Source organism: Arachis ipaensis, chromosome B10 (assembly GCF_059453495.1).
Source record: "Arachis ipaensis isolate K30076 ecotype BB chromosome B10, ASM5945349v1, whole genome shotgun sequence".
NCBI classification, from domain to species: Eukaryota; Viridiplantae; Streptophyta; class Magnoliopsida; order Fabales; family Fabaceae; genus Arachis; species Arachis ipaensis.
The window spans coordinates 144,915,697-144,938,560 of NC_142435.1; the positions used below are offsets into that span (position 1 = coordinate 144,915,697).

The window sequence follows — 22,864 nt, forward strand, 5'->3', positions numbered from 1 at the left end:
TTATTATATTTTTAAAATATGTTCTTAAGACATAGTTAAATCCTTAATTCATAAAGGGATCGGAGAGTGAGTTAATTATTAATTGTCAATTAACACCAATTACTTTTTCTACTTGTGAGAAGATTGTTAATTAGTATTAAATTCTGTGTAAGATTTCATTATATTAAACCTGCCACTCTCCTATATTGTCCAATAATGTCACCTTAATTAAGAAATGGACACCTTAATTAAGAACTTTGCTTGTGACAACAGTTGACTTAGTATAGATTCTATATATGGCTGCGCTAAAATAAAAAAGTAATTAGTGATTCACATGCCAAAGTTTTGATTAGTAGTTTAGATCAAATTAGGAGAAGTAAAATGGACCGAATTTGCTGGACAACTTGTCAAATTAATAAAAAAGATGGACTAAGACTAATAATTTAAATTTGTCAAATTTATACTGCTTAATTCATAAAATTAGTCAAAATAAGACACAGTAACTAAAAAAACACACACACACATACATATATATATATATTGGGATGGATATACACTAAATTAAACTTTGTTTTACTAGAGGCTCACCCTTAATTAGAACTCACCTCAACCGGATAAGGACGAAATAAGTACTTGTGGGTTCGAGTACTACTACCACGCCCCTGCCGGTGGGCATACTCTTTTTTTATAGAATTATATAAGCCATTTTTATGAACTAGGTTAGCCACCTGTTCTGGCCTAGCCTAAAAGATGGTGGGTCCACCAAACGGACCCGCTTTCTATCCATATGACATAACGCCCTACATGTCCTCCGATCTTTTGAAGAGATCCTACTACTTGGTAGAAACTTCCAGAGGGTTGGGTCCTGGCAAAAGATGGCCTACCCGGATAAGTTGAGATAAAGAAAGAGGGACTTACCCCTTTTCTTAAGTACGTCACCATAACCCTAACCAAGCTGCCTTATCGTACGGACACATACTTTGGTATCAGAGTATCTTTGTAGGTGGCCCCATCCGCCGTCCAACCGACAAATCGCGCACACAGCTCCTTCTGTCTAAAGTTCACGTTCAAGTTCCCATCAACACCCCAAGCACTTCATCACCAACTGACCATCTGAACCCATGAACAATGGCGTCGTCTATGGGAACTTGACGCGAGATGATGATGGAAGTCTTCCTCCACCCGGAGGATGAGCCAGGAAAGGAGGCAAACAATGAGCGGCAGATGGGCTGCCTCATGAGTAGACTGAGTACGAGGACCTTTCGGAGGTGACCAACCCCTTCTGATCATGGCCACTCCTACGAGCAGTCTCCCGAAAGGTGTCCATTTAGGGATACAAGCAGTGACAACTCCCGAATCATGCAAGAACTCGAGCACAGGGTTCAAAATCTCGAAAGAGAGTTGGCAGCAAGAGACCGCTACAACCCTAAGGTTAGCCAAAACACCTGCTCACGCGTAGAGGCTCAGCTGAGCCATTCTCTCACCCGGTCCCCGTTGAGGAGATCGGGAGAAAGGCAACATGAGGGAAAGGAGGACGATGGGCGCGACCAAACTGACGGTCATACCTAGCCCTTGTACTCCCGAGACAAATCGAGAAGCCAGGAACGTAGGGAGGAGCGAAAAAGGAAACGCCAAGATCCCATGGTAATTAGCGCCGCTCCCTTCCACTCTTCCATCCTCAAAGTTCGCCTACCTAAGAACTTTAACAAGCCGACTGACATGAGGTATGATGGTACCCAAGACCCACAAGAGCACATCACGGCCTTCGAAACCAAGATGAACCTGGAGGGTGTGGGAGATGCGGTTAGGTGTCGGGCGTTTCCCGTGACCCTAGGCTGGCGATCCGTTGGTTCAATTTCCTCCTACAAGGTTCCATAACCACCTTTGCGGACATTTCTCTGAAGTTCCTAACCCAGTTCACCACTCACATCGCCAAGGCAAAGCACCCGATCAACCTCTTAGGGATAACACAACGGGTTGACGAGTCCACGAAAAAGTAAGGTGCTCCAAGGGTCAGAGTTGAGGTACACAATACTAGAAAAGATGGCTTTCTCCTTGTTAGTTTTCTCTCGGAGGCTAAGACAATATTTCTAGGGACACTCAATTACAGTGAGAACTGATCAGGCGATCAGGCAGATACTACAGAAACCCAACCTAGCGAGACGGATGATGACCTGGACAATAGAGTTGTCTCAATACGACATTCAATACGAGCCCCACCATGCCATCAAAGTCCAAGCAATGGTTTACTTCTTAGTAAAGGTGGTTGGTAAACCGCTCGAGGCCTCGAATACACATTGGAAACTCCTTGTTGACGCAGCATCCAACCAAGCGTTTAGTGGAGCATGGATAATATTAGAAAGATCAGAGGGAGTGACTTACGAGCAATCTATTAAATTTGAATTTTTGGTCTCCAATAATCAAACAGAGTACGAAGCCATGATTAGAGGCTTAATGCTAGCAAGAGAGGTCGGAGTAGCAAGGTTCGAAGTCAACAGTGACTCCGAGATAGTAACGGCCCAAATAAATGGGACACAGCAAGCTTGGGACCCGATACTACAAAAGTACTTAGAAAAAACCAAACATTTATGCAAAGGCTCTAAGGAGGTGATAGTCCAGGATGTACGTAGGAAAAGAAACACTAGAGCGGATCTCTTGTCGAAATTGGCCAATACCAAGTCTAGAGTGAAAAATCGGTCTCTCATCTAAGGTTTGGTGAAGGAGCCATCGGTGACTTTATGCTTGGTCCAGAGCCAAAAGGGACCACCTTCCTGGATTGACCCGATCCAACGGTTCCTTGAGGAAGAATATTTGCCAAAAAACACGGAAGAAGCTAAGGTCATGAGAAGAGAGGTCGCCAAATATACGGTGGTGCAAGGTCAACTGTACAAGAGAAGGCTCAATCAACCTTTGCTGAAATATTTGCGGCCCGGGCAGATGGAGTATGTTTTGAAAGAAGTACACGAGGGGTGTTATGGACACCACATTGGGAGAAAGTCGTTGACCTGGAAGCTCGTTAGAGCTGGTTATTATTGGCCCACTATGATGACCAATGCAAGCGAATATGTCAAGAAATGCCTCAGATGCCAAGAAAATACAAACTTTCATAAGGCACTGGCAGAGGAGCTGAGCTCCATCATGGCCTCCCGCCCCTTCTTTCAGTGGGGAATCGATATATTAGGCCTATTTCTGACGGCCCAATGACAAGTCAAATACCTAATTGTGGCCATTGACTACTATACCAAGTGGGTAGAAACAGAGCCATTGGCAAGTATATCGTCCGCAAATTGCAAGAAATTCTTGTGGAGGCAAGTGATCGCTTGATTCGAAATTTCTGAGATCGTGATATCGAATAACGGAACACAGTTTTTCAATAAGAAGTTTAGAGAGTTCCTATCAAGCCTTGGTATCAAGCAAAGGTTCTCCTCTGTGGAGCACCTTCAAAGTAACGGGCAAGCAGAGATAGCAAACAAGGTCATCTTGAAATGATTAAAGAAGAGCTTGGAACAGAGGAAAGACTCGTGGACAGACGAGTTAGCTTCGTTCTTATGGTCTTACAGGACAACGCCACAATCTGCTACCGGAGAGACGCCTTTCCGGCTCACCTACGATGTAGATGCCGTAATCCCTATCAAGATAGGAGGATCCAGCCCAAGGTTGCTGCTGGGAGGAGGTGATGAGGCGAGTGAAAAAGACCTGGTAGATGAGACTAAGGCAATGAATCATTTTTCGGAAGTAGTACTGAAGCAGATGTTGGCACTACGTTACAATCGCAAGGTACGTAGCCGAAGATTTGACGAGGGAGACCTGGTGCTGCAGCGCAACGACATCGGTCCACCGATCCCAAGGAAAGGGGAAATGTCCCCCAATTGAGAAGGACCTTACAGAATGAAAGAGGTACAAGACAAAGGCACATACAAGTTGGAGCGACTAAATGGAAAGAAGATACCCAGGACTTGGAACGCGACGAACCTTAGAAGATTCTACTCCTAACGTCCAGGCGGACTCCTGATCATGCTTTGATTATTTTTCTTTCTTATATTTTGTGCTCATTTGTATTTATTTTGTTTTAATTTTTTAAACCTACTTGTACTGTCGTGATATATAAAAGACGGGATACTTTTTTCCTTGCCATCAGCACGAAATGGCGATAAAGGGTTAAATTTATTAAAAATTAGTATATTTAGAAAAAGAGATTGTCCAAATAAATTAATTTTTCAATGAGTCTAAAAAGAAAAAAGAGACATTTATTTAAAAACAAAAGAGTACAAATCTTTTATATTTAATGAGTAATATTATATAACTAATAAAATTTATTATTTTTAGTCCATATTTAGTAAATTTTAAATACTAAAAACTACATTTTAATAGTATAAAATTAAAATATTAGCCAAAAATATTGACTAATATTAATAAAACTTGTTAACCTCTAATATTTTTCATATTTAATTATAATTTATAGCAACAATCTATTATGTTGGCTTTTAGATTTACTGAACTTTTTTTAGGTTGATAATAAAAAAATAATTATACTACCTGTACACAAAATGTTAGAAATCAAATAAGTCATTCATATAAATATATATTAAAATAAATAAAATAATTCATATATACATAAATATATTTTGGTTGATTTGGTAACTAATAGTTTTTGGTTTAATTACTTTGTCGGTTCGTATAATTTTACCGAATTTTTAATTAGATTTTTATATTTTTTTTTCTTTTCAATTAGTTCCCTATATCATATTAAATTTTGTAACTAAGTTCTTATAGTAGTGATAAAAACGTTGAAATTAATAAAATATTTTGTTAAACTATACAGAATATTGAATTAAATGTTAGGCATATTTATTTTGTTTAACGGAATATTATGTTAATTTCAATATTTTTGTCACGGCAAAGACTTAATTACAAAATTTGATATTGTATAGGGACTCAATTAAAAAAGAAAAGTATAGGATCTAATTAAAAATTTAGTAAAACTATAGAGATCGACATAATAGTTAAACTATTTTTATATACAATTATACTATTTTTTATCAACGAAAAAGAAAATGTAACTAACTTGAGCTGGTATCCATTTAAGTAAATATTTAAAATTTAAATTTTATTTTATATATATTATAATTTATTGATCAAAAATAAATTTTTAAATAAAATTTAAATCTTATTATTAGTTATTATCCCATCACAAGTGAGCTAATGCAAGTGTAGAAAACTAAAAATAAACTCGAAGATAAAGGCGTGTAAGCTAGAAAAATTATTGTAGTAATAATTTCTTTCAATGTCTTCCTTGACCTTAATACTTTCACGTGTGTAATTGATTAATGTGACACTTTCCTTTTATTTATATTTTTTTTACAGAATCAATGTGATACTTTTTGGTGAATACCATTGGAAAAATTTCGGCCGTATATAAAATTAAATAGAATTTATCTAATTTGTGTTTTAAATACATGTTAAGATGATAAATTATTTTTTTAAATATAAAAGATTTAAATTTTTAATATATTTATTTTTTATTTATTAAATAAAAATATTTAAAATATTCTATTAATACTAATCTTATAATGTATTTTTAAGGTATATATTAACTAAACCCAATTAAATATTAAGATCCCAACCAGGTATATGTAGACCTATTAAATTTGTCATTAATTCTTCATTCACATATATATAGCTCGTAATTAACACCACAATTCAAGTTATTCTTTCTTTATTGATTTTTTCCTTCTTTGGGTGAAAGTTGAATTACTAATTTTTATAATAATAATGGTACTAAGGTTGTGTTTGTTTACAGAGATAAGACACTAAAACACTGAGACAGATAGAAACACAAAATCGTGTTTGACAGAAAAGATATAATTTAGAGACATTGAATTAATGTATTTTGTGTCCATTTTAACAGAAAAGACACAAAAATACTAACAAGGGACATAATTTATTTTTTATTTTTTCTTTCATTATTCTTGTTATTTTTTATAATTATATTTTTTATTATTATATTTTTCATCTCAAAATTTTTGAATTAAAAAATGAGAATAAATTAGATTTTCATAATTTGTTCTAATTTATCACCAAATAGAATACAAAAACATAAAATTTTGTGTCTCTATCTATCAATATCTTGTCCTATCTTATTCTTAATGTTTTATCCTATCTTGTTCTCGAAAACAAACACAGCCTAACATATATAGCAAAGCTTTAAGGCAACAATTGATTATTGCATACGGAAGAAAAGAAAATATTATGAATTAACTTTTTTTTTTTGTTTTATTCATTTACGACTTTGTTAGTGAATTATTAACTTAAAAAGATTGATTTATGAGCAAAATCGATAGAAGAATATCACAGAAGAAGACACATTTGAGTAAGAAGCTAATTAAGGAAATGAAAGAGAGAAAAAGAGTCGGCTGAGAACATTGATTAAGTCAAAAAGGATGAGATAAACTTGTTTTATAAACATTATAGTCAATAACATAATCACTCCTTTGAAGAGAAAAGTTGATCACGGTAGCATAAATAATTAATAAATTCATATCCAATTACATCATAGTCGGGACCTAGCATGGATATGATTAAGTGGGCACGTACTTAATTACCCAAACACAGTATGATAAAGCACCGTAATAGCTTTAATTAATTAAATGGGTCTTATAGCAATTCCTATCTATTGTAATTTAAAAATGTTATATATACATCAGTTATTAAATTTATTAGTCTATATATAATTATATTGATTCACATAATTTTTTTAATTAGTAATTAATTAATAGAATAATTAAAATTGTCATAGTAAAATAATTAAAATTTCAATAAACGAATAATTAAACTGATTTATAATAATATAATAAATTTTTTTATTAGGTATTTTTTAACATAGTAGCTAATTTTTAGTGTATATTTAACACAAATAATTTTTATCTCACTGATGAAAAGCTAACGAAAAACAAAGAGCAAAAATTTATTTAATTTAGTTTCTAAAATGATACCGGTATGTTTTATTTTGATTTTAATATTTTATAAATTTATATTTTGTATATATCATTTCCCCCCTAATAACTGGTCAATTTTCATTGAATTGTGAATACATTTCAGAAACTAAATTTTAAATTTTATTAAGAACTGATTAATTATAAGGCGTGATTGAATTGTAATTATTTTATATATGGATCAAATGAAACTTTTACTTGGAAAACAAGATAACGAAAAGTTTGAGCCTTTAGCTGTAGAAGATTTGGGATTCAGTCTCTTTAATTGGCATCATAAGAGAATTAGAAAAAGGATGATAGAATTAACGAAAAAGTAAATTAAAGAGAAAAACCTAAAATAGTCCTGGACAATTATTTTGAAAGACAACGAAATTTTTGACAAAAAAAAAAAAAAAACTCAATTCGACCTCTAACAATTACTTCGAAAGGACAACGAAGCTCCTGTACAAAAAAAAAAGTCAATGTTGTTTTTTTAGCATAAAGACTAATCTGTCCCAAAAAAAATCAGAAGTCGAATTTAGTATTTTTTTTTTTCTTGAGACTCTCGTTGTCCTCTCGAAATAATTATGGAGTATTCACTCTAAATTAAACCTGAAGATAGAGAATGCCATATAGTAAATGAAAAAAGAAGAAATAAGAGCTTGTTGTGGGCCTGAAATTAAAGAGGGTAGGGGGTGAATTTCAGAGAATGCATGTAGTGGATACTTTCTTATTACAAATGATTATGTTTTTGGTCACTTTTTGATATATTTGGAAGATCAGTACATGAAAGTCATACAAGAGCTGATGATCGCCAAAAATATTATAAAAAATAACCAATCAAGCTTCATTATCTGAAGTTGCTAAAATTATTAAGAGAGATTATGAATCCACATTTATAGTTTATTAATATTTTATAGAAAGATAATATAAATGCACAATAATGCATGGTTTCTCCTGCCTCTTTAATTCTTTCCGAGACATTATATACAGACTTTGGGTCTTAATTACTGATATTTATGAGTTGTAAATTTCAAATGTTATTGACTAAATCAATATATTATTCTTAAATTAATATATGATCAAATACAATTTATTAAGGGTGTATATGTGTACCTATTTAGTATGTATTGAGTTAATCATATCGCCTAGTCTTTCATTTTTTTTAAGTAATAAAAATTAAGTAAGCTTAATTAATTTATGCCAAAAAATAATTTTAAAGTGTTGTCTCATACTTATAATGATTATTGTGGTTAGAGACCTAATTCAAGTGACACATCTTGTATTTCTCAAATAGCCACATGCATCCAGACTCGAATCTGGTTGAAATTAGAAGTGGAATATGAATCTATTTAATGCGTGTGAGTATGCAGTGTAAATGTGTTATGTATTAATAAGATAAAAAAAAAAAGAATGATTAAATTTTTATGTTTAGAAAATGTGAATTTTATAGTAAGCAAGCAACATTTAGGTTGTGTTCGAAAAGAGATAGAAATTAAGAGATAAAAATTAAATTAAGTCTTTGTATCATATTTAGTGTAAAATATATTAGATTGAGTTATGTCTTAATATTATGTTTAATTTAAGGTAAATATAGAAAATGAAATAGATTTAAAATTTAAAAAATTAAATAAAAATATTTTTTTTAAAAAAATATTATTAAAATTTTGGACTTTATCTCTACAAATTTTAATTTTTTATATTTTTATTTTTTAAAAATACTGAAAGGACTAAAATTTTAGTTTTAATCACTGACTACTAAACATAATGCTAAATCTCAATTTCAGTCTCAATTTCTAAAAATAAATATTTTGCTGGTGTTTCATTTAATAGTTCTAAGTAGATCTTGAATTAGTAGAGCATTGTAAAAGGCATAGACAATATAATGAGCAAAACTAAGGAGAGTGAAGAGTGTCTTATTTCAATTTTCCTTTTTATAATTTTCCTTATCCCTTTTAACCACGTCTCATTAATTACGAAGGATCACTCACTACACTACTCAACATAATAAGACCTAGACTACTCAACATAATAAGACCTAGAACTTGAAAAATAAATAAAATAAAAAGTGAATACCTCATTCTCATTCGACCCTCACAATTACTTCGAAAGGACAACGAGGTATCCAAGATAGGTAAAAGCATACCTATACATATAGATGTACGATATATCCATAGCATTATATAAATATATACAAAATACAAGTCAATGTAATGTATAGTAAGAAAGAAAAATGTGATTCAATTATTTTAGGTGATGTAGTAGTGTCAAATTATACACTATTTCTGCCTCTACCCGTGCACAGGGATTGTTTTTGTTCTTGAAGAGGGCCCATCGATCATACTCACTAGAGCACTGTAAAATATGGTACGTAAAAGATAACGCAAAGAAGAAAAAGGGGTAATTGTAAATATAAACTAAGATAAAGAATTTCACTTATGTATGTATGTCCACAATTTAATTTTTCATTTTGCCATCATCACAATATGCAAGCTTCCATTAGAAGTTAATTGATATGAGAAGACATGAATTATATAAAGTTTGTGAGGGCGTACGTGGAACAAAACAAAGAGAAATCAATGCCTGCTCGTGTGTGAAAAATCAGAGCTAGGATGATATAGAATAGAATAATGTGAAATCATAATGCGGACATATATATATATGGACTAAAAAGCAAGTAAGTGTAATTCTTCCTAGCTAATGAATAATAACTCAAATAGTATAGTCTCTCTATACTCAATTAAGAGGTTGTGGGTTCGAGTCTCATATTTTTTGTAAAAAAAAAAAAGTGTAATTCTTCCTAAACAATAGAATGTGTTGACATGAGGAGGGACCTAAACAATAAAACTGTATATGAGAATTTCATCTCGTATGGCTCAAACAAAAAAATCCAATACTGGTTGTAACGGAAATGGATATGTTAAATAATAAAAAATTTTAAACTTCTTAATTTAATCTTATTATTCCAAATCTTATTTGAAGATAAGAAAAATATATAAATCCTTAAATTGATCTAAAGATGAAATTGTAAGTTACTATTTGCTTTTGCGAATAAACTATAACTCAAATGACATAATCTCTCAATCCTTATATAAAGGTTCCGAAAAAAGTTACAACTTGCTTTTGTTTGTCACAATCTAATTATAATTGTGTTTCTGATGACTTCAAGGTCTAATATTGCTCCCCTCTCTCTCTTCTGAAGTGTTCAAACCAAGTAATTGGAATGTCAAAGACCACTCCTTGTATTATTATGCTAAAAAAAATTCAAGAAAGACTTGATATATATAATTATGATATGGACCTATATTTTTAGACTTTGTATAATATACTTTGTCAAGACTTTGTATATATATATATATATTTGGAGAAAAACATATTATTCACTCAAATTGAAGAAATAATGTGATATGAGTAAGCAAAGAAACATATATAAATATAAGTTTGAAAAAGTTAAATTTATATGTAATTGAGTTGGAGTTGTTAGCTACATATGCTTTATTTACTTTTAGTGTTTGTTTGTATTAAGTTTTAAGACCCACGTCCAGCATAGCACCTCATGAATTGAATTTGATGGGAAATAATTATAAATATAAATGTTGCTGTTGATGATGATGATGATGAGTGGCATCTGGTTTGGATTGCAACAAGAGCAAAAATGGGGAATGTCGTTATGAGTACAAGCGGCATGATTAGGGCAAAGAACCATTTCTCACTTTTTGGTGTAACCTTTCTTTTATGTTCCACATTTTACTTTAGCCTTGGGTCAAACCCCTCCCTCCCCCCAAATTTCTTCCCTCTTACCATCATTGCCACATAACTGCTACACTACTATACATATATGAAAAAGTATAGGTAGGCAATATAAATAATTGATATATCGGATGTTTATTTTACTAGATGTGTGGATGGTTATTCTAATATTAAGATTTAGGCGGGTAATTTGGAGATGTATTGCGTTTTGATTTGATCGGTGGTTGTTTATGTTATTCAAGAAAGTTATTAGTTACCTAGCATAACCCTACATATATTCATTGATCACCATAGTGAACCACGTCCGGTAAACCACTAAAAATGCATCTGAATTATTTTATCGTCGACACTAAATTTTATTATCGACAAAAATATTTTTAAATTGTTTAAAACGTAACAAAAATATACATGTGTAAATTGAGACGTTCTATGTTAAAAAAAAAGTAATATGCAAACTGAATTTTTTATGTAGTGAATAAGACTCTAATATTTGCAATGAGTCACATCACACTCTTTCATTAATAGAGCAGGTCTTTAATCACAATTAGATATTTTTCGAACATTTTTAAATTATTTAAAGATATTTTTGTTAATAATAAAATTTAAAAATATTTTTGTCAATCCTAAAATAATTCGATTGTATTTTTTGGTGGTCTATCCAAAAAAAATTTTAAATTAATTAAGATGTGGTAGTCATCAACAATGCATATATACATGCTAACTTGAAGTATTAATAGAACATGGTTAAGACTTTTTATGTATTACGCACATATAACATATATACATTTTTTTTAAAGAATAAGAAAAATGGGTCATTCTAACAAGATTATATAATATGTGGACGTTTTTAGAAATAGTAGTAGAGCACTGTATACTCGATCTAACTGCAAAATAATGCAACAACCATGCATTAATATATGAATCGATATGATTATTGAGACCAGGACCAGGATGGTATGATGAGAACTGATACATTAACAAAAACTAGCTAGGTTTAGGGTGGTCAAATCAACAACCATTATCATAGCCAACCTGTCTGATTTATTCCACTTGCACTTTTTGTTCACTTGTTGAAATTACATAATCATTATTAACAGAATTTTAAGCATGCTTTCTTTTATTATTTAGGATGAACTTATAATTAACATCGTTCCACACATGAGGACATACATTTTGACACTTTTTTTTTTCCCTAATCTCTTTTTCTTTGTTTTTTTTTTGTCCCGTGGAGGTCCAAAGGCCTAGAATATAAAAAAACTACACCAAACCAGAAAAAAAATCAGGAGGAGAATGATCCAGCAAAATAAATTCTTGATCACAATCCAAAATCATATTAGCTAGTCCATCTGCAACTTGATTTGTTTGGCTCTTGGGATGCCATTCCACTTCCAAATTTTCTTCCACATTAGAGAGGAAAGGGGATCATTATTAGTAAGAGTTTGGCAAGCGTACTTGATGGTAAATTCACCATGAGAGTTTGGTTTCTAGAAAAGAGTATCCTTTCCTTCATAATGTCTGGGGGGATTAATGGAGTTGATTCTATTTATAGTATGGTTAAGGAATAAATTGTCCATCATGTTAATATTCCAGGTTCCATCGTTGCAAATATACTCTTTTAGTTTACAATTCTCCTCACCTGACATAAGTATCAGAGATGTCAGGTTAATGAGTTTTGAACCTGGTGCAATCCAATCCTCTTTTCAGAAGTTGATTTTTTTACCATTCCCAATAATATGACTAGTATTCATCAAAAGTTTTGGCCAAATGTTAACAATACTTTTTTAAAGATGCGAGTCTCCACTATACGTATGAACACTCTTTGAAATCGAACAACCTCTACCATACTTCCTAAGCATAACTTGGATCCAAAGGTCTTGCGGATTGTTGATGATGTTTTACCCTCTTCGTTCACTTTGTTGAGCTTTCTGAATCCTAAACCACCCTGATTTTTAGGAGTACAAATTTTCTCCCATCTAATCAAATGCGTTTTTTTGTTGTAGCCGTGTCTCCCCAAATGAAATCTTTCTGGATTTTTTTTCTATGAATTTACAGATACTCTTAAGAACCATTAGATGCTACATTGGATAAATAGTCATAGCTCCCATTACAGCCTGCATCAATGTGACTCTACCTGCCGTAGATAAACAACCAGTTTTTCACCCCTAAAGTTTGGCACTAATACTATTTTTGATGTGATTGAAATGGTTCTTACTAATTTTGGTTCCTTGGATAATTGCCCCAAGATACCGCCCAACCACTTCTATTAGCAACATCTTGTCTAGTTCGAAAAGGGACATTCTTGGAGAATTAAATATTGGTTTTTTCATTATTCACCGCATGACCATAAGTCTTGCAAAATCTATTGCGCACAGTCTGAATGCTATCTAACTACTCCGAAGAGGCCTCAACAAACAAGATCAAGTCATCAGCGAACATGAGATGAGAGATTTGAGGTCCATTTCTCCCAGCTCTCATCGGATTCCAGCTCCCATTATCAACTCCCTCCATAATAAGATGTGTCAATTGGTCCATACAAATAACGAAAAGGTAAGGGGATAGCAGATCCCCTTGCCTGATACCACGAGAAGGGTTGAAAGATTGGCTTCTTTGCCATTCCACGACACAGTGAAGCTGGGAGAAGATATGCAATTCATAATACAAGTGCACAATTGATCCGGAATTCCAAACTCTAAAAGAGAATCATGAATGAAACTCCAGCTGATTCTATCATAGACTTTTATTAAATCAATTTTTATAGACATAAATCTCCTGCTCCCTTGATTTTTTTTCATAGAATGAACCATTTCTTTAACAATCACAATGTTATCATGAATGTTTCTACTCGGTACGAAACTAAATTGAAAAGGAAAAATTCTATCTTTGAGAAAAAGTTTCAATCTAGTAACCATATTTTTTGAAAGACCCTTATACATGACATTGCAAAGAAAAATAGGCCGAAGCTGATTCAAGAATTCTGGTCTGTCCACTTTGAGGATGAGAACAAGCATGGTTTCATTTATCAACTTCACATTCTTAGTGTTTCTCCAGATATTGATGATCATCTCTACGACCTCCTTGTGAACAATATCCCAATTATGATGATAGAACGCAGCAGGAATGCCATCCACCCCAGTAGCTTTGTAGGCACCGATATCAAAGAAAGCTTTTCTAATCTCTTCTGCATCAGTAACTCTGGTCCCCCCCATGACTCTCTCTTCAATAACAGGAAAAAAAAGTTTTGGTGCATTGACATCTCTTTCTTTAAATTTTATCTTATTTAAAGAGATTACTAAAATAAGTGGCAGCCATTTCTTTAAGATTGTTCTGCTCTTCTTTCCAAACACTTTCCTCATTTTTGAGGCTCAGAATTTTGTTTCTCCTTCTTCGAATAATAATTTTCATATGGTAATACCTAGTGTTTCTATCCCCATCTCTATTTCAATTAGCTCTTGATTTCTGAAGCCACAACTGCTCGTCCTGGTCATAATCTCTTTTTCTCTCTTTAAAAAAAAAAGAGTGAATACCTTGACAATTATATCGAAAGGACGAGTCCTCCAAGAAAAAAAAAAAACAACATTGAATTTTTTTTGGGACAGGAGTCTCGTTGTCCTTTCGAGGTAATTGTCAGGGACGGATTGGAGTTTTTTTTTGTTAAGGACATGGTTGTCTTTCGAGGTAATTGTCGAGGCTATTTTGAGTTTTTCTCTTGAAAGGAAAATCATAGATAGCATAACGGGCTTTTATTGTTGTTGGGATCACTAATCATAGGCTTTTACCTCTTTTGTTTTTGCACTTGAGTTTTTATCTCTTTTAACAAAACTTATTGGCGAGGTTTGAAAAAATGGGCCCTGATAGAACTTGTCTATTTTTTTTGCTTACTCATTTGTTGTGGTCTGGATCTCATTTGGGCTTATTTGGCATTTAACTAGGCCTAGTTTGATCTCTCATGGAAAAAGTCCAGCCCAGTTTTCTTTCTTTTTTTTTCGATTCCAAATTTGATATAATATCTAAACATATTAAGTGGCTAAAAACGTTATCTTTTAATATGTTACATCCGGATTAACCAAATAATAGATAAAACCTTTACATATGTATGTAAATGTGTAATATAATGTTTAGGATTGAAGACTATCCAATCTTACCTTTAGGAAAACCTTCTTAAATTAAAATACATAAACAACAAAATTATTCAATAAAATGAAACTTGAATTAAATATTAATTTTGTAGAGAAAGGGAAATAGAAGAGACGAGATGTAAAGAGAAGATTCTAGAACCCGTTGTATTAAACCCTCTGTAAAACCCTAACATGGGAAATAAAAACCCAAACTGAGGCGAACAAAGAACCTGAGATTCAGAATTCTCTAGAAGGCGAGAGAGAGAGAGAGAAATGGCGAAGCGGCTGGTTCCGTTGTTGAATCGGGTTCTGGTGGAGAAGATCGTTCCCCCATCGAAAACGAACGCCGGCATCTTGTTGCCGGAGAAATCCACCAAGGTTAGTAGTTGAATTTGAGTTCCTTGTTTTCCGTCATGGTTTATTGATGTGGTTAGTAACTAAATGGCATGTGTGTGTTACTTTCATAGCTGAATTCTGGAAAAGTAGTTGCGATTGGGCCTGGCATTCGTAGCAAGGAAGGGAATCTAATTCCGGTTTCTGTTAAAGAAGGCGACACTGTGCTTTTGCCTGAATACGGTGGAACTGAGGTCAACCTTGCTGATAAACAGTACGTAATCGTAATCGTAATCATTTGTTTACATGTACATGTTCAATATTATATGTTAATCGCGTTTGTTTTGTGTAGGTATCATCTTTACAGAGATGAAGACATACTGGGGACGCTGCATGATTGATTTGTACCAATTCTTGTTCTGCTTAATTTGACCTGTTTCTTTCTGTTATCATCATTTTTAATGTATGTTGTCTGCTGTTGGAACAAGCCATTTTTCTGCAACAAATGGGGAAACTCTTTTTTAATGCATTGTGTTTGCTTGCTTAAGCATTTTCCTTTCATTGGTATCTCATATATTGGAATCAGACTTAATCAATTGGAAATGAAAATCATCGAGTTATATATATGGTGATCCAATGCACCAGAATTCTTGATTCTGAAGTGTGAGTAAAGAAGAATCAGGCATAATATTGAATTCTATTATCATAGTATTGCTCATAGGATTTTCTTTACAATTTGGTTCGGTCTAGTGTTAACTTCACATTCAGAATCGGTACCCAGTAATGCTCTTTCTGAGGTATATTTTGAATTTTTGATTGCAATGTATATTTTATTTTGGTATGAATCCTGATCATGATAGTCATAATTGTAACTCTGTAATACAAGGGTGACAAGCTAAATGAACACAAGAGTATATTTTATAGTCGCATGTAAATTCTTAAATTCTTAAGTTTGATGTGTAGAATTACAATTAAAGAAAACACTTACTCGCTACAAGTTGATTATTCAGGGACACACCAACAAGCTTAGCATGGAGAGCTTCTTGCACCTCCTTCCTATTTAAGTATATCCATTGTTTCGTCTTCAGCACAAACGTCTATCTTGTGTCTCCTTTCTTATTTTAGTATAGTTACAGACTGGTGTAGATTTCATATGCTGAACTTGGATCTGTCCATGACCATAAAACTCACAACTAGAGTTCAAGTCAGTTTTAAAGTCGAGGAGAGGATTTCCTATCTACAAAGTGCAAAATGTCACCATAGAACCGGGTTTCATGTATCTTGCTAATACCAGTTTTTTTCTCATCATGGTTTTGTTATTATTTTCTTTCTCACTTCTTACTTGGGGTTCAAACTCTAGATCACAAAGAAAGGATAATAACAGTTTTGTATCGTTAACCCAAAACTATGTTCTTATATACGTTGTTCTGCTCACTTTGTATTGGACCACTCTATTCTTAAGACTAGCACATAATTTATTTATAGAAAAGTATAGGTAACCAATAACATTGGTGAATAATGTGAACAATAATGTGAACAATAGATATATCGAATGTTTATTTTACTAGATGTGTAGATGGTTATTCTGATATTAAGATTTGGGTGGTTAATTTGAAGGTGTAGTGTGTTTTTATTTTATTAGTGGTTGTTCATGTTCAAAAAAGTTATTGGTTATTTAACATTACCCTTTATTTAATTTATTTTTTATGTATATTTTGTATTTTAATATGAGGTGCATAATTAAACATAAAACATTATAACAATGGAAACAAAAGAAACCAAAACTAACTTTTATTTTGTTGAGATTTAATATTACAACCACGACCTAATGTAAGACGCAATTTCAATTCTTTATCGAAGTTAGATTTTGAGATTACATACTTATGGCAGATATGAAGCTCACCTAAAAGAAAAAAAGAGCATTATTTGAAGTATATATTATTCATCCATATCTGATTAAAAAAAATAATAGTAAGGGGTGCGTTATTCATCTCTGCTCATATATTATTGGAAAGTGGTTTTCCTTGAAGAAATGCTTGAAGTAGCACTAAAGATCTGGCTGGTTGAGAGAATGGAGCTTCATGAGATGCTCCTCTAATCGTCGCATATGATAATATCTTGCCATATTCTTGTGTCCATCCCGCTACCTATAATTAATATAATAAAGTTTCAGTGAAATTACATTCTTGTTGAATAAAAATATCATTATATTAATTAACCTGTTTTCCCTCAAACCAGACTCCATAGGGCACTGTTGTATTGAGTCCAATTTCTTTGGCTAATGCATTCACCAGAAATCTTGACCCAATTAATGGGATCACTGAATCTTGGTCTCCACTGCACAAAGCAAAGATTTATATACGTGAACCATGACTCGTGTGAGAAGCTACGTACTAAATAACAACGTATGTTACCTATACCTGTATACGAGAACCCGAATACCCAACTCAACGAATGTACCTAGAAGAGGAAGTGTTGGTATTTCTAGATTATGATAGTCATAATTCAGAACCCTGTAACATATAAAATGCTCACAATTTATTGAACTTAAATTCACAAATATAAACATAGCTAGTAATTCAAAAAAGAAATGCTCACAATTTATTGAACTTACGTGCTGCAAGTTGACCATTTGGTAACTCCAACAAGTTTAGCATGGAGTGCTTGTTGCACATCTTTCCTATTTAAGTATACCACTAATTTATCTCCCACACAAACATCTATATTTTGTGTAGCATGCTATATATAGTGGTGGAACAACAAATTAAACAAACAAATTTAAATTAAATGATGAGGACATAATAGATTAAACCACGGTCAGAAATTACCTACCATTTGATTTGTGAGCATATAAACTTGTTGTTTGGCTGGTGACAAACAAACATCAAGAGTGACATCATATTGATCAACATAATCGGATATCTCGGTGGACGATACATTATTTACTCTTGCACAATCAGCACTAATCTTTCTATCTATAGATTCTCTCATATATTGAGAAGAGTTGCATATTGTATTGTATAGTTCGTATGTCGAATCAGATATTAGCCCATGAGACCATAAATAATCCGCTTCCGAATTCAGGTCAACATTAAAATCCAGCAGAGGATTCCCTAACTGCATATACATCTAATCAGATTCATATCTTTAAATAGTATATGGTGAAAACTCAGTTGCAGTTGACTTCACGTAAAGTTGATAACTGAGAACCATTTTATGAAAATTTAGTCAAATCAATCAAATCATATCTAACTGCTCTCATCTATCAACTTCACGTGAAGTCGATTGCACATGAGTTTCCACCATAGTATATTTTAAAATTAGTTATTTTTAATGACGTGACAGTACGTGCTCACCGCTATTCCCTTAAGATTAACATTGAAGGTGGTGTTGGATTGAATAAGAAGAAATGCAAGTTGTGGAACATAGTGACCTGCATAGCTCTCCCCAGTAATGAAGAACTCGTTTTTTGCATACTCAGGAAATTTAGCAAACCAGCGCTCTAAGAATATAAGATTATCCCTTGCTGTACCAAAAAATTTAATATTTATTAATTCTCGTATTAATTATTTTTGGCTAATCAGCAAAAATCTAGAACAGAACGCTATAATGCATAATGAAATTAAATGTGGTATCAAATTAATTAATGAACCTGTTATCTCATCTGTAACCAAGTCATAGAAAGATTTATTGCTAGAGTATGAGAAACCAACTCCAGCTGGTGATTCCAAATATAGCATGTTTGCCTCTGTAATATGATAATATAAAAAGAAAATAACATTATTAACATAATTAATATATAACCAATGTTACACATGACGACTAAAGGCTAATTTTTTTGGTTATGGAAGAGGGGCAGGTGTTGTGCCGGGTTATGGAATGTGGGGTACTACACCGAATTATGGGAAAGAAGAAATCGGACCCTCCGAGTTCTTTGTTTTGAAAATTTTGTAAACAAATCGGAGGGTCCGTTTTGCTTGTATACAAAATTCACATGGGAGAAATTGGACTGTGCGATATGTCTTCATCAAAACGGAAGGTCCGTTTTTTTTGTTGGTTTTTTTTTATTTTTATTTCGTTATACTAGTCGCTGGGTCCGATTTCTGTTTGAGAGGAATTTTTTTTTTTAATTTACAGGAAATCGGAGGGTCCGAGTTCCCATCAGCAACTCGCAGGATCCGATTACTGTGTTCCTGACACCACAGCCTGGTAAAGCTTCCCTACTCTCCATATCTGCGTCCTACACTAACGATGCCTCCATAATAAAATTAATTTGCGACGACTAAATTGTTGTTTTTATCAATTTATGAATTACCTTTATTCCAACTATAATCATTTTTTAGAAGAATATTGTTGTCACCGGGTCTGAAAGGACCATTCTCAACAAAAGCTCCAACTCCAACCGAAGAACAACCAGGCCCTTTAAAATGTCAAAACAATAATAGCTTATTAGTCCTCTTTAAATTTAATGTCCATATTATTAAAAAAAGTGAATGTTCTGGTGTCTAAAAAGTGGTACTTACTTGTTAAAAAAGGTTAATAATTAATATTTAATTTAAAATATATAAAAATAAATAATTTTAAAAAATCAAAATTTACTACAAAAAAAATAGGTTAGACAAAATTTAGGCACTAATTCATAAGCACTATAGAATTGGCCATTAAAAAAATCATTCATTCTTTTTTTTTACGATTACATTGCGAGTACACCAAATATACATTAAAAATAGATTAAACCACACATATATTTATACATAAATATATTTCAGGCTGATTTTAGTGTGCGAATAATATATTTTTGTTCTTTTTAATATACTAAATTAAATCACTCTTAATTAGATATATACCTCCATTCAACCAAAGAACTAGTGGCTTGGAAGCAGGGTTTGATTCAGCTTCAACAAAATAATAAAACAAAGCTCTATCATGGTTATCATCGACAGTAATGTAGCCAGCATATTGCTGAAATGTGACACGTGGCTGGCCTGGCAAACTGCTTATCTTATCGCCTTCCGGATATGAATTCACTACTCCCACAATAAGTAGTAGTAGTGTTGAAACAAATGATGCAATCATAGTGTGTGACTTATGAATTAGTATCATCGTGATTATTATAGTTGTGGCTAGGTTTAGTTTTGATGATGAGGCTTCAACCTCAAAGTATATTATATATATAGTAATCAAAGGGTTAATTAAATGTGTTATTAGAGAATATATTAATATGTAAATCCGATCCAAAAATTTCAATTATTATTGTAGTCTATAGCCTGCAAATTCTACTTCCTGCCGACTTTGTTGTTTTTTTCTATACTTTTAATTAACAACATTGAATTTCACGACCTCATTACAAAAAAAAATACGTCCAAGAGAAAAAAAATGAGTAATATTAGAAAATAATTAAGTATTTAAAAATATGAAATAAAGTATGTTGTTAGATTATTAGATTAAAAGAATTAGACTAAAAAAATTGAATTGATAATTAAATAATGACTAAAAATAATAAATTCTAATAATCTCTAATATTTTTCAAAAATTCTATCTAATAAATAGCTAGTTTAAAACTAGATTTATTATGACCATAATTATTATTACTATTATTGTTGAATTCAATTTGCATGAACCCGCTAGCTAGCTTGCTTGGAGAAATGAATGATTTGCATTGTATGTAAAAATGTTATTTGTACACTAAAATTAATTATTAAAATTAGTTATCAATGTATTTGTGTATAAATATATGTGTGGTTTAATTTATTTTCAATATATATTTATATTTTAACATATATTTTATACTGATAGACTGATTTTAGTGTACATGTAACATTACTCCATTGTATATCTATGTTTCGTGCATAGAGCATATAGCGCAGGATATTATTTGCTTCAGTATACGAATCTTATATATCAGAAAAAAAGAGATACACTCCTCAAAAGTTTATGGTACATTAATTTGTCCCTATATTATAATGATGGGGTCCGTCATATATATAGCCTCAATCTTCTCCTTTGTACTTTTAACAACACCTATACCCATTAGCAACAATAATTATTAGTTTGATTATTAACATGAACGTATACGTACATGTTAATTATTTGGATATATAAACACAACTACTACTTAAAAATAGAATTGAAGACAAATTAGGCAACATTAATGAAGTAATACATACAGATTGGTCACACTTTTTGGTTATCGGTAGCATCCATCAAAAACCAATAATCTGTTGCGCATCTGAATTTCATTTAAAAATTTAATGAGTTATCGCATACATAATATGGATCACACTTAGGCACACGCATGCATACAACAGTTGGAAAGCAATATGCATGATCCATGTTCTCTGATCTCCCCTTCTCTTCCATTCCCTTCAACTTTATTTGGAGATCAAGAAGCGACAAAAGCATATATAAGAGAATCAAAATCAAAAGGTCCAACATGGAATACCCACCCGGTAGCATCCTATGCAAAGATATCAATTAAGGTATATCTCTCTCCACTTTCTTTCTTCCTTCCTAGCTTATATTATAGGTGGTTATTAACTAGAACTCACGGTATCTTTATATAAGGATAATAATTAAAATATGAAAAAATATAGGTACCAACATATTATCTATCAATTTATTGTCAATAATAATTAATTATTATATTTTAGTATATATATAAAAAGACACATCTAAAAAATATATCTATAAAGATATTTTTATTAAATACAACCATAAAAAAGATATTTTTATTAGACACATCCACAAAGATACTTCTATTAAATATCGTTATAAATAAGAGTTGGCAAAAATTGACAAAAATACTATTGGTAACGTAGCAGAATTGTTAAAATATTGAAGCATATTATATTAAGCAATTTAGTAAAAATTTTAATAATTTTAAATTACTATTTTTATATAAAGATCTTTTTATCTAAATAGTCATTTACATTGTATGCCTTGAAATCTAACTAACTTAGCTTATAGTATTTACATTCAATTAGCCACATTTAATTATTTTATGCATTTTTACAAAATTATTAGAGTACCGCTCACATACAGAATACATATGTACATAGGGTATATAGTATCGAGATATTTGGTAGTGAAATTTTTTTTTATTTAAAAAAATAATAGGATCCACATGTTTGATTTTATTTTTACGTTTATTCTGTATTTTCTTTACAATTACAATATGAATGAGAGTATGTACCTAATTATTAGGCCAAATGATTAAAATAAATTATTTGGGTCTTAAATTTATTCAAATACAATTTTTACAAATTGCATACACAAATGTAATTTTTTGTTATTCTATATAAAATACGAGAGGGGTTTCACGAATTTTAAATGAGTGTAAATCGCTATCCACTCTAGCGATTTACGTTGAGAACTCAAATAACTAAAAATCACGGCAAAGGTATAAACCGCGACAGGAGTCCAACAGTTTATGCTTTAGTATAAATACAACGAAAGGGAGTCGCAGATTATTCAGTTTGAGCCGTTTCCATCTTTTTAGAGAGAGAAAGAGACGTTCTAGAGAGAGGGAGAGAGGAAAGTGTGGTGAGAATTTGGCCATTTGGATTTTGCTGGGCCGAGACCATTGACGAACACAATTTTTACCGGCTCAACAGCGTTGCGCACGTTGCCGACAGCATCAACAAAGAGGTAAGTTTGTTTTCTTTTAGTTATTGAATTTCATATAATATAAAATATAGTATTCGGGTGCAGTAGTTA

At 32.1% G+C, this 22,864-nt stretch overlaps 3 protein-coding genes across 3 annotated transcripts; 1 reads left to right on the forward strand and 2 right to left on the reverse strand.

The window, feature by feature from the left end:
* Nucleotides 1-13,088: 13,088 nt before the first annotated feature.
* On the reverse strand, nt 13,089-13,906 carry LOC148582012 (uncharacterized). Its single transcript, XM_088494990.1, has 2 exons — nt 13,607-13,906; nt 13,089-13,331 (listed from the first exon to the last, which is right to left on the reverse strand). The coding sequence occupies exons 1-2, from the start codon at nt 13,904-13,906 to the stop codon at nt 13,089-13,091; spliced, it is 543 nt and encodes a 180-aa protein (XP_088351116.1).
* A 1,075-nt stretch (nt 13,907-14,981) lies between these two features.
* Nucleotides 14,982-15,673, forward strand: LOC107624265 (10 kDa chaperonin, mitochondrial). Its single transcript, XM_016326753.3, has 3 exons — nt 14,982-15,193; nt 15,283-15,422; nt 15,501-15,673. The coding sequence occupies exons 1-3, from the start codon at nt 15,089-15,091 to the stop codon at nt 15,547-15,549; spliced, it is 294 nt and encodes a 97-aa protein (XP_016182239.1). The 5' UTR covers nt 14,982-15,088; the 3' UTR covers nt 15,550-15,673.
* A 1,238-nt stretch (nt 15,674-16,911) lies between these two features.
* Nucleotides 16,912-20,251, reverse strand: LOC107621314 (serine carboxypeptidase-like 45). The gene is made up of 9 exons (XM_016323343.3): nt 19,996-20,251; nt 19,464-19,568; nt 18,801-18,896; nt 18,505-18,674; nt 17,981-18,265; nt 17,763-17,887; nt 17,569-17,661; nt 17,368-17,485; nt 16,912-17,295 (listed from the first exon to the last, which is right to left on the reverse strand). The coding sequence occupies exons 1-9, from the start codon at nt 20,249-20,251 to the stop codon at nt 17,146-17,148; spliced, it is 1,398 nt and encodes a 465-aa protein (XP_016178829.2). The 3' UTR covers nt 16,912-17,145.
* Nucleotides 20,252-22,864: the final 2,613 nt, after the last annotated feature.

Excerpts from the sequence above, each read along its gene's own strand:
- LOC148582012 (XM_088494990.1), bottom strand. The coding sequence starts at position 13,906 with ATGGGGGGGACCAGAGTTACTGATGCAGAAGAGATTAGAAAAGCTTTC. Across the intron at positions 13,332-13,606 it reads AGGGTCTTTCAAAAAATATG|CTTCACTGTGTCGTGGAATG; the intron begins GTTACTAGATTG and ends ATCTTCTCCCAG.
- LOC107624265 (XM_016326753.3), top strand. The coding sequence starts at position 15,089 with ATGGCGAAGCGGCTGGTTCCGTTGTTGAATCGGGTTCTGGTGGAGAAG. Across the intron at positions 15,194-15,282 it reads TGCCGGAGAAATCCACCAAG|CTGAATTCTGGAAAAGTAGT; the intron begins GTTAGTAGTTGA and ends TTACTTTCATAG. Across the intron at positions 15,423-15,500 it reads GTCAACCTTGCTGATAAACA|GTATCATCTTTACAGAGATG; the intron begins GTACGTAATCGT and ends TGTTTTGTGTAG.
- LOC107621314 (XM_016323343.3), bottom strand. The coding sequence starts at position 20,251 with ATGATACTAATTCATAAGTCACACACTATGATTGCATCATTTGTTTCA. Across the intron at positions 17,662-17,762 it reads AAATGGTCAACTTGCAGCAC|GGTTCTGAATTATGACTATC; the intron begins GTAAGTTCAATA and ends TATATGTTACAG. Across the intron at positions 17,296-17,367 it reads TCTGGTTTGAGGGAAAACAG|GTAGCGGGATGGACACAAGA; the intron begins GTTAATTAATAT and ends TATTAATTATAG.